The following is an 11,222-nucleotide window of genomic DNA, read 5'->3' on the forward strand; positions in this document are numbered from 1 at the left end:
AGAGCCAAAGCTTTGATGTTGTTGTGGCTTTGGTTCTCCTTCCTAACTAGGTGTGGTGTTATCTCTTCCTGTGCTTCTGTCTCTTCTGTCCACTGGGCTTAAGCTTTGTTTAATGCCAAGTCTTGAGAAACAGAAAGCTTGGCACTTGCTGGAGAAAAATTTCCACTGTTATGCTGAGGGATCACTGGGAAAGCACACAAATATGAGCCAAAGCTTGCTTTGCCTGCAGGTTCCCTGGTGGTTAATTACCCCTTTGATGACGATGAACAAGGAATAGCCATATACAGCAAATCCCCAGATGATGCTGTGTTCCAGAAGCTGGCACTTGCCTACTCCAAGGTAAAGCTCTGACAGGAAAATGGGCACATCCTGCTAGGCTGACTTCTGGGAAACTCCTCTTCAGCTTCCAGGGAGCCTCCTGAGCAGCTGGTAGAGGTGGATGCAGGCACTGTGGCTGAGCCCCTGGTGTTGCAGGCACAGCAGGAGGATCCTACAGGAGGCTCCCATTCCAGGAGTGATGCCCAGCATGCTCTCTCTGCAGGCAGTGAGGGAGGAGAGCTCTGTGCAGGCACTTTTAAAGATAGTGGAAAATGCTGCTCATGGGCTGGGAGGAGAGAGCAAGGATATCTGGGCTGGGATTGGGTGTGGGTGCAGTCAGTGCTGCAGTGATAGACACACATCTGTGTTTGGTAACCCTGAATGTGTGACTGAGGGTAGAACAAGAGTGCCCGTGGCTGTGGAGTGCAGGCTCACCTTCAAATGTTGCATCTTGTTTTATAGGAAAATGCAAAGATGTACCAGGGAAGCCCTTGTAAGGATATGTACCCCACTGAGTATTTCCCACATGGCATCACCAACGGGGCTCAGTGGTACAATGTTCCAGGTAAAGTACACCTTAAATCCCCTGCACTGTTTATCTTCAGGTCAATGCATGTACAGCTTAAATAATTTAGTCTGATCAGTCAGGAACTCTGCACTGGTCAGCTCAGATTAATGGGACTCAGGTTTCTTTTATAACCTCTTAAATAATGTACCCTAATAAAGTTATTCCCGGGGGAAGGGATTTATAGTGTAGTTTCTCTGGCTATTAGCAAAATGGTTTCATAAAATTTTACAGCACTTTGTTATCATGAAAGGTATTTACAAGAAGGAAGGTTATTTGTCTGCTCTTTTGGCATCCCTTTGAAGCTTAAATCCTGCCCTGTGTAAAAGCATTTTCCCTTCAAGTCTGTACTTCATCTTTCTCTGGTATCTGATTTTTTTTTTTTTTTTTTGAGCTGTGGTACTTCAGAAGTCAAAACTTCTTTTACATTCTTGTTGTAGGTGGGATGCAAGACTGGAATTACTTACATACAAACTGCTTTGAAGTGACCATTGAGCTGGGCTGTGTGAAATACCCAAAGGCTGAGGAGCTGCCAAAGTACTGGGCACAGAACCGGCGCTCACTGCTGCAGTTCATGAAACAGGTGAGGTGCTTTGACCTCAGGCAAGGTCAGCTCCCTCTGGGGTTTGCTTTAGACAAGTCACAATGAACAGGGTGGTCTGGCCAGCTTCCTGGCCAGACTGGCTACCTGCTCTACAGAAATCAGCCCCATCAGAACCTGTCTCAACTACTCTCTCTTATTAACATACCAAAAATCTGAACGAACATAGCATCCAGAGGATGCAGGTGGGGGCTTTTTATGTACCACTGCCTTGGGTTTCCTGAGGCTGGAATGTCCCTTATATTACCTTCCTATCTGAGTGGGGCTGGTGCTGCACACCTGGGGTGTGCAAACAAAGGTGTGGAGCAGAAAGTGCCGTGCTGACACCCTGAGCCAAACAATTGCTCATTGTACTCATCAGGTGATCTTTGTCCACGCCAGCTGCTGGCCAGTCCAACCTGAACCCTTTTGGAACATTTTGCTCTTCTGGGAATGCTGAAAATGTGAGGGGTGGGAGGCAGAGCGAGGGCTGGCACTCAGCAGAGCTCCTTTGTGCAGGTTCACCAGGGTGTCTGGGGCTTTGTGCTGGATGCTGTGGACAAGAGGGGCATCCTCAACGCCACCATCAGCGTGGCTGACATCAACCACCCGGTGACCACCTACAAGGATGGAGACTTCTGGCGCCTCCTGGTCCCAGGGACGTACAAAATCACAGCATCTGCCCGAGGGTGAGCAAGCCCCAGAGGAGGAGCAAACAGCTGCATGACTGACTTCCCACTCAGCAGTATTCCATCACCCCTGCCTGCCTACAGCACACGTGGGCATGGGTGTTTCTCCTGCCCTCTGGCCTGTGCAGAGATAGCAGTGTGAGACTACTGTGGTGTCAGACTGCTCACCTGGCACTGGGGTACAATCCCAATCTTCCCTTGTTAGGAGTGGATAACTTGGTGTCTTTAGGGGAAATTCTTTTCTGGGCAGCTGCTCACAGAAGTGACTTGATTGCTTCAGTGCTGCCAAAATTCTACGTTAGAACAGCCTGACTTGTTGTCTTGCCAGTCTGCCATGTAACCCTGCAACACCTGAGCCAAAAGCAGCTCAATGCCATGTTGGGGCCTGAGTTGTTCCCTGTCCTCCTGCCATTCCCACATCCCTTTGAGCTGTTCTTGCTCCTCATTTTTATGCCTCTCACTGTGGGCAGGGGAGCAGTAGCAGTCCCATGTGGGTGTGTAGTCAGGAACGGGGCTGGCTTGTTGTCCAAGGTTTCAAATGCCTGATGTTTTCTTGTACCTTCTCTTCCCTGGGCAGGTATGATCCACTCAGTAAGATGGTGGAAGTTGACAGCAAAGGTGGGGTGCAGGTCAACTTCACTCTTTCACGGACAGACAGCAAAGTGGAAGAGGGGAAGATGCTGGTCTTGAACACCCCAGACACCAGCAACCCCAACGAGAAGGAGTTTGAGACTCTGATCAAAGATCTCTCTGCTGAGAATGGTCTGGAGCGGCTCCTGCTCACCTCCTCCAGGGATGTGACTCCCTACAGATACCGGCCCTACAAGGACCTCTCTGAGTTCCTCCGAGGCCTCTACCTCAACTATCCACACATCACAAATCTCACCAGGTGAAAACGGAGCAGCAGCCTGGGCTAGGGATGTCGTGAAGTTGTTAGTCATGAACACAGTGCAGAGATGGGGAGCTTGCCCCTCCCTTCCCCGTGTTCTCTGAGACTGAGGGAACCCCACATGTAAGGACATGGCAGCAGAGCAATGGCTGCTGGGCCTCATAGGTGCATCCATGTGCTTTTCCCTGACTCTGTTCCCCAGGGATGCTTGGGACTGCCAATATTCTCAGCACTGATATCTCAGACTTCTGCAAATATCTCTGTTCCTTACTATTTTGTCTGTTCTTTAAATCCTTTCTGACATCCACCCTACTGAAGAGTCCCCAGCAAAAATGGCCAGATTTGACTTACAAATCTTAGATGGCCTTTTTTTCGTTGTCTGCCTCCAGATTTTATTTCAGTAGTGCAAGACGCTTTTGTGTGAGCTTGCCCTGGGCCAAGGTCTCTGCCCTCCTGCAGAAGACCAGCTGCTGCCATCCTCTGCTTTCCTTTGTGACTGGTAACGCTTACCCTCTGTCAGCTTTAGAAAGCACAAATCCCTTTGTCCCAGAGCCTCATTTGCTTGTTGTAACCAGGCACAATGTGCTCATGTGCTGTCCCTGCTGGTGCCAAGGCAGCCTTGCTGATCTGTAGCCTCTATTGTCCCTGCAGTTGCATCAGCCCTGAGCCTGTTCCCTGCTTTCCCTGCACTCAGTTTGCCAACTCAGCGGCATGGCTGTAGCAACGGCTCCTGCATTACTGGGAACAGGCCTCTTTTGTCCTGCTTGATAAATCAGTTTGATGTCCAGATGTATCCTCCTCTGAAGGGAAAAAAGAACCAAATCAAAAACCACCACTGACAGTACAGAGGATCCAGCAATTCCACATTTATTGTGATCTCCAAAGGCTGTAGGGAGACATATGGAGTATTGGATATTCTGTGCATCTGGACCTGGATACACCCTTACCCAGATGCTGGTGTTCAAACTGATGTTCAGAGTGAATTCTGTTCAGTGCTGCTGTAAATCTGCCCCCCTGATCTGGTTGTGTTTCTCTTGCCTTTGCAGCCTCCTGCTGGAGGCTGGCAGCAGTTCCTTTCCACACTGGGATTTCTCCCTGAGGTCAGGCTGGAGTTGCAGCTCTCTTGCTGAGCTGACACTTCCATTTCCCATCTCTTGGCAGTCTGGGTCAGAGCGTGGAGTTCCGCCAGATCTGGTCCCTTGAAATCTCCAACAAGCCCAACGAGTCCGAGCCTGAGGAGCCCAAGATCCGCTTTGTTGCTGGGATTCACGGAAACGCTCCCGTTGGGACAGAGCTGCTCCTGACACTGGCAGAATTTCTTTGCATGAACTACAAGAAGAATGATGCTATCACAAAGGTGAGAGGCCAATCCAAAGACCTCCTTGGAGCCTTCCAGCTGTAGCCTGAGGTGACAATGCTCACTGGGAGAGACTCCTGCCAAAACTGGCTTGGGGCTTTGCGGTGATACCGTGTGTAACGGGGAGGTGTGCAATCCACAGGACAAGAACCTCAAACTGCAGCTCCTAGCTTAAGATCCAGGGAAATGAACCCTACTAATTGCACTTTGTGCTGTTTCTCCTTTTGCTCAGCTGATCGACAGGACACGGATTGTGATTGTGCCTTCCCTGAACCCAGACGGACGCGAGATCGCCCAGGAGAGAGGCTGCACCTCGAAGATAGGCCAGACCAACGCTCATGGCAGAGATCTGGACACAGATTTCACAAGTAAAGCCCTTGTAAAACTGCCCCATGGTTGGCTGGAGTCATTGGGTTACAGGGTCTGCCTGTAAAGAAGGCAGTACTCCAGGCAGCACAGCTGCTGGGAAGCTTCCAGAGCTTGGATCTTCTTTACAGACAGCAATTTGCAGTCTCTTATGTGCAAGAGACAAAGCAGAGTTATTTAGGAATAGGAGAGGTCAGATAATACCTGATGTATTCTTACTCTTAATGGATTTCTTTCATCTCTGAAAAAATGCCCTCTGTTCATGCTCCCCAGAAGAGTCTCCTTTTTTCATGTTTTTCTGGTTTCCATGTAACTGTATCCATAGCACTGTATCAGCCCACCCTTCCTGAGGAGGAAATGTTCTCTGCCCAAGTTTGGCTGGGATCATCCTAACTCCTTCCTTAAGAAAATGTCAATTCTGTGACATTGTTGTGAGCAAACACACATGAAATACCTTCTGCAACACAAAAGGAAATAGCTTGGGGAAATTGTGATGTTGCACATTTGTTTAGCTTTGCAGATGAATCCCCCCCATGCATGGTGTGGTCTGGATGCTTTACTTGATCAGTCAGCTGCACCTGCTGAGATCTAACAGAGGCCTTTTCATACCTGCAGCAGACCTAATTTCAGACATAAGGGATGTACTTCGGGCCTCTCAAACAGCAGAGGAAACTGTTCTTAGTTCCCTTTTCTATTTGTTGTTCTGATTTATAGGCAATTACACCCGGTACTCAGCGGCACGAGAGCCTGAGACCAAAGCCATCGTGGAGAACTTGATCCTGAAGCATGATTTCAGCCTCTCTGTTGCTCTGGATGGAGGATCTCTGCTTGTCACTTACCCCTATGACAAGCCAACACAGTCAGGTGTGACCAACTGCCTGGTTCCCCTCAGGCTGTCTCTGCAGAGTTCATGTGACCACATGCTGTAAGGGCTTTTTGTGCTCGTGGTATTCTGTAGCCTCCTTTGTGTTCAGCCCTTTGTGTGTGGAGTTGACAGTCTGTAAGTAAAGCTATAAAACCTCACAGGGTTCAGCTAGGGATCAGAACATTTACAATTTCTATGCCCACAGCAGTATTTCAACCTTTCCTCTGCTAGAACCAGTATAAAGTCTGCTTTTGATACTGCCCCTTATTGGTAGAGGAAATAGGAATGCTCCTGAAACAACACGTCTCTGTTTAGTACAGGATCATGGGGTTAAAATGGGAATTTGCCCATGCAGGGAACGAGAGTTGCATGCTCAAAGTCTCACTTTTCCTGTTGCAGTGGAGAACAAAGAAACACTAAAGCATTTGGCATCTGTGTATGCAAACAACCACCCAGTGATGCATTTGGGCCAGCCAGGCTGTCCAAATAAGTCAGGTATGTTTGGTTGGATCCTTTAACCCTCCTGTCAGCTTGTGGCAGACTCTGCTGGGCAGGCTCTGGCTGACAGCTGTGTTTTTGCTCTCACAGATGAGAATATTCCTGGTGGAGTGATCCGTGGCTCGGAATGGCACAGTCACCTGGGAAGTATGAAGGTACTGCTGCATGGCACAGGGCTTCTCATCTCTGCTAAACAATCAGTAAAAAGCATATTTGTCCTGATGTCTGGGCAAAGCTTCTCCCTCTCCAGCTGCATTTTGCAAAGCTTTTTAATTACCTCTTTCCTTGTAACTGTGTTTTTGTTTTTTGCAGGATTTCAGCGTGACATTTGGTCAGTGTCCTGAGATCACTGTTTATACCGGCTGCTGCTACTTCCCCAGTGCTGGACAACTTCCTGGCCTGTGGGCAGACCACAGGAAATCTCTCCTTAGCATGCTTGTGGAGGTGAGCTGCAGTCTGTGGGAAGAAAATCTGGCAGGGAATGAAGTGGAGGGGAGGGGGAGAGGAAGAGAACAGCATGGAGAGTCTTTGTGGTTTTGTTGGTGCTGTGTAATTACAGATGTTCATGATTCAGGCTGTATGAGGAAGGCAGCAAGTGACCAGGGCATGTGTTGACACAAGAGTTAAACATCTGTGCTGTGTTGCCTTGCACTGTTATTTATTGTGAGGGTCAGGGATGGCAAGTGGGCTGTATTTTAGAGATCTCATTTTAGTTACAGATGCACTGTAAGCTTGGATCTGAACGTGAAGTGTTTGAAATGCTTTGTTTCAGGTCCACAAGGGAGTGCATGGCATTGTCCAAGACAAGAGTGGCAGGGCAATCTCTAAAGCTGCCATTGTTCTGAACGAAGGCTTGAGGGTGTACACTAAAGAAGGTGGCTATTTCCACGTGCTCTTGGCTCCAGGTTTTCACAGCATTGATGCAACAGCCAGCGGGTACCAGCAGAAACACGTCAAGGTACGTGACTGTCCATGTTGGAGATGTTCCCACATTCTCTGTCACATCAAATCTTCCCTGTTTGGGCTCTGCCTGGTTGTGCCTGTGTTTAGCTGCTTTAGGTGCCATCAGGAGCTGTTTTCTGCCTTGACAGAATGGATGGAGAACAACTTGCCAGCACAGCGGGGTGGTTTTGGGAGTACCTTTTCTTTCCATGGCACTTTGCTTTGATCAGGGCAGGACCAGGCAGATGACAAATGTTTCTCTTGTCTGGGTCCCCAAGCTCTGAGATGATCTAACCTCTCATGCCTTTCTGCAGGTCTTTGTACGTGATGATGCACCCAGCTCAGTGTTCATAGTATTTGACACAGAAAACAGGATTTTTGGACTGCCAAGAGAGCTGGTTATAACTGTGGCAGGTACAGTGATATTTTTTATCAAAGCTTTAAGCAGTCCTTTCTGTACCAGTTCATGCTGATAGAGACCCTCCACTGAACTGGGAAAGCAGCCTGCAGGCTTAAGCCATCTCCAGCTTTCCCTTCTGAACACACTCTTGTCCTTGCAAACTCATCCAACAGCCCTTGATTCTGCTTGGAAGGAGGGAGGGAAGAAGTTGAGTGTTTTGTAGGGATTTGGAGGGTCCAAAATGTACTTTGAGATATCTGGAATGGGGAGAACTTGTGTGCATAGGAGATCCTGCTTCTTCAAGGCTTTTTTAGGTGTTGTGACATCAGGTAAGCATGAAGAGATTATTTTCTCAAGGTGGCAGCTGCTGGGGAGGGGTGTGTGGGAGTTTAGACCCAGTGGTCTGTAGTGGAGCTTGGTGATAATCTCCTAGATTTCAAGCACAGGAAATGCAGTGTGTCCTGTTCTGGAAGCAGCTCTCCTGTCCTCCATGGCCTAGGAGGAAGGAGCAGGGTCACAATGAAGTGAAGAAAGTGGTTGTGACTGCAGGAGTGGGAGGAGAGATGCTGGCAAGCCTGGGAGCCTCTGGCGTGGGGGGAACATGGCATTAACTTTGGTGTCCTCTCTCTGGCAGGTGCCAGCATGTCTGCCCTGGTGCTCACTGCCTGTATCATCTGGTGTGTGTGCTCCATCAAGTCCAACAGACACAAGGATGGCTTCCACCGCCTCCGGCAGCACCACGACGACTACGAGGACGAAATCCGCATGATGTCCACTGGCTCCAAGAAATCCCTCCTGAGCCACGAATTCCAGGATGAAACAGACACTGAGGAAGAAACACTGTACTCCAGCAAACACTGACACCTCCAGGACAGGAAAGGAGGTTCCCATGGACCAGACCCGGTGGTGGGGGGCGATCCCTGTGGTTCACTTTTGAAACGTTAGCTTCGGGATGTGTCCTCCAGAGCGGTGGGTGGCAGCTCCCAGCTTCCCTCTGTTTGCTCTGTTCCTGTGTACAGGCACTCGGTGGGTATTGGAGGCTGTTTGTGAGATAGGGACGTGGTTTGTTACATTTTTGGGTCAAGATCTGGAGGTTTATATGATGTGGTTTGAAAGGCAGCTTTAACAGGGTGGCCAGCAGAGCTCTTAGCATTTCCCCAGCATCTCAGCACAGGGAGCAGATGGTGGGGAAGTGCCCCAAGACCTGCATGGGCTCATGGTCACAACACTCCAAAAAAGGTCTCTCTACCTTTTTGGTTTCATTTTTTCCACTACATGCTTGGGGGAAGCCAGATCCTTCATGACTCTACATTCTGAAGAGCAGCCCTTAGAAAAAGCCCCCCAAAAAAAGACCTTTGATTCTCAGCTCTTCCCTTGGACCTTTTCCCACCGTGGGTTGCTGTGGCCTGCTGTGACATGCAGTGTTTGTGGAGTACCTCTAATGTGTCACTGCTTTCAGGGAGTGACTTGGCCTCCTGAAGGCTGGGGGAGATGACATCGCTCCTGATGTGAGCTGGAGAGAGTCAGAGCTTCAGGGAGCTCTGACAGAGCTCCACTGCCTGCCAGCTCTGCCATGCTGCTGTTCCTCACTTCTGGGGAGCAAAGAAACTTTATCCCCATCACCCTGGTTGTGTTTTGTGTCATAGGCTTGGCTTTGGGGTCTCATGTTCATGTTCCAATAGCTCAGTGCCTGAAAGAGCAGCTAGAAGGTTGTTCTAAGCAAATTGATTCACTGATCTGTAGAAAACCTGATCAATTTTGCTCAAATCCACTACTATTCAGGAGGAAACAGTGAAATCTGACCACTGCTTTATATTTGAGCATTTCTGGAGCAGCAGGGAGAGGTCATGGGAGTATCCATGGCCCAACTTTGGTGCTAAATTCTGAAGAAAGCCTGCGCCATTTGCCACTGTCCACCTAGTACCATTTAATCACCGAGCTCTGGTGGTGGCAGGCAGAAAATTTTCTGCTGGCTTGGCTCTGTTCTGCTCCTGCAGCATCCCTTGGGTGTGGAGCAGGAGCTCCACCTGTGTGTGTGGCTGCAGCTGTGGTGCAGGGAGTGAGAAAGGGCTGAACTGTGCTGAGGGAGAAGGGAAAAGCAGCCAAATTCTGTCGTTGGAAAGAAGAGCTGCAGTACACATCCCCAGGACACGTGGGATTTGTGGGGAATAGAAGGAAAGATTGGTTGAAATGTTTGATTTCCAAAGCCTTTATGTATCTCTGATGTTCCTGTGCTTTCTGCAGAAGCAGAAGGCTGGGGTTAGAATAGGCACTTAGTTCCTTGCTCATTTTCTTTTGTAATTCTTGCCCCACTGACCTGATTTCTGGGGTGCAGGAGCCTTAGGCCTCGAATTTGCCCTGAGCTGCTCTGTCCTCCAGAGGTCTGGGGGTGTCCACTGGTGAAACCTGCACGTGGTGTCTGTGGGTGGAGGGGTTGCACCCAAAAATCTAATTGGGGTCTGCTCTACAGGGCTCTGACCTGGTCTCCTCTGGGGGAACAGCCCCACTGAAGTCTCATGGGCCATGTCACCTGGGGCAGAAGCTGTTCTTCACCCCTACCTGTGGAAATGCTCTGCCAGAACCTCATGCCATGGTCATCCTCTCGTCTGGTTCTGTGCAGGGACAGAGAGAGCCCTCAGACAACCTTCCCTGTTCCACAGGGAATTCCATTGCAGGAAACACAAGCTGTGGCTGGGGAGGTGTGCTGGGAGCAGGGCGATGATGCTGAGCACTCCCCGTGCTCCTGTCCCACATCTGCTGTGAAGGAGCTGCTCTGGTTGCCTTGTGCAGGAGCCATGAACATCTCTGTGCCCGTTCCCAGCTCATTGTGCTGAGCAAGGAATGGGGTTTTGTCCCTTTTTGTCCCTTTTCCACGTGCAATGGGCTGCAGGACACCAGCACACAGTAGCATTAATCCTGCCTCATCTCTGAACTGTTCCTCCTTTAACAAGAGACACAGTTGGTTTTATTTAAAGTCGAGTTTGCAAGTGGCTCTTTGGGCTGTGTTTGGGCTTTGTTTGCTCTGGCAGCAGGTGATGGACAGAGCTGGCCCTGCTTTGTCCCTGTAGCAATAAGTCCTGTTAGGAACTGGCCCTTTCCCTCAGAATGCATTTCGGAATTAGCTGTGGGGGTAGGTGTGTATATTTAAGGTGAGTGGATTTGAAATATTTTGCAAACGTGTGAGACTTTTCTAGGCAGCAGGACCAAGGGAGGTGCCTGGCTCTGGCTCTGGCTCTGGCTCCGTGCTTGGAGCTTCGCAAGCCCGGGGGCTGTTCCTGGGCACTTTGGGAAGGCAGGAGCGGCTCCCGTGCCCTCGCTCCGTCCGTCTGTCCGTCCGTCCGTGCCCCGGGCCGAGAGGAGCCGGTCCCCCCGGGCGCTGTCGCTGTCGCTCCGTGCACTTGTGCCTTCAAATAAATGTACATTTTCAAAGGGACTTGAATCGCCGTTTGCTGGCAGCGGGAGGGGAGGGGGCGGCGCGGGGCTGGGCCTGGCTCTGCCCTCAGCCGCCGCCGCCTGTTTTTTACCTGTATACCGAGATCAATAATCTGTATAAAACTATTTTGATGTCCACGTGCGTTCTCTCGTTCTTCCTTACAACGGGGCGGGCGGGACCGAGAGAGCGGGGTCGGAACCGGGGTCTGGGCTGGAGGAGCGGGGGTGGGAGAGCGGGATGGGGATGGGGACCACAGTCGGGGCTGGAGGAGCGGGATCGGGATCGGGATGAGAGCTGGAGGAGCGGGATTGGGATCGGGA

At 50.2% G+C, this 11,222-nt stretch overlaps 1 protein-coding gene across 1 annotated transcript in view; it reads left to right on the plus strand.

Annotated features, from left to right (window-relative positions):
• Positions 1-11,039, plus strand: part of CPD (carboxypeptidase D) — a 24,884-nt gene extending 13,845 nt beyond the window's left edge. Inside the window, exons 8-21 of the mRNA XM_053995185.1 lie at positions 230-339; positions 781-883; positions 1,324-1,466; positions 1,983-2,152; positions 2,730-3,041; positions 4,203-4,398; positions 4,631-4,766; positions 5,479-5,628; positions 6,029-6,124; positions 6,218-6,282; positions 6,440-6,571; positions 6,900-7,085; positions 7,384-7,483; positions 8,104-11,039. Of these exons, the coding sequence (XP_053851160.1) occupies positions 230-339; positions 781-883; positions 1,324-1,466; positions 1,983-2,152; positions 2,730-3,041; positions 4,203-4,398; positions 4,631-4,766; positions 5,479-5,628; positions 6,029-6,124; positions 6,218-6,282; positions 6,440-6,571; positions 6,900-7,085; positions 7,384-7,483; positions 8,104-8,330 (2,126 nt within the window). The 3' untranslated portion in view covers positions 8,331-11,039. The remainder of the gene's footprint in view (positions 1-229; positions 340-780; positions 884-1,323; positions 1,467-1,982; positions 2,153-2,729; positions 3,042-4,202; positions 4,399-4,630; positions 4,767-5,478; positions 5,629-6,028; positions 6,125-6,217; positions 6,283-6,439; positions 6,572-6,899; positions 7,086-7,383; positions 7,484-8,103) is intronic.
• Positions 11,040-11,222: the final 183 nt, after the last annotated feature.

This window comes from Vidua macroura, chromosome 20 (assembly GCF_024509145.1).
Source record: "Vidua macroura isolate BioBank_ID:100142 chromosome 20, ASM2450914v1, whole genome shotgun sequence".
Classification (NCBI taxonomy): domain Eukaryota; kingdom Metazoa; phylum Chordata; class Aves; order Passeriformes; family Viduidae; genus Vidua; species Vidua macroura.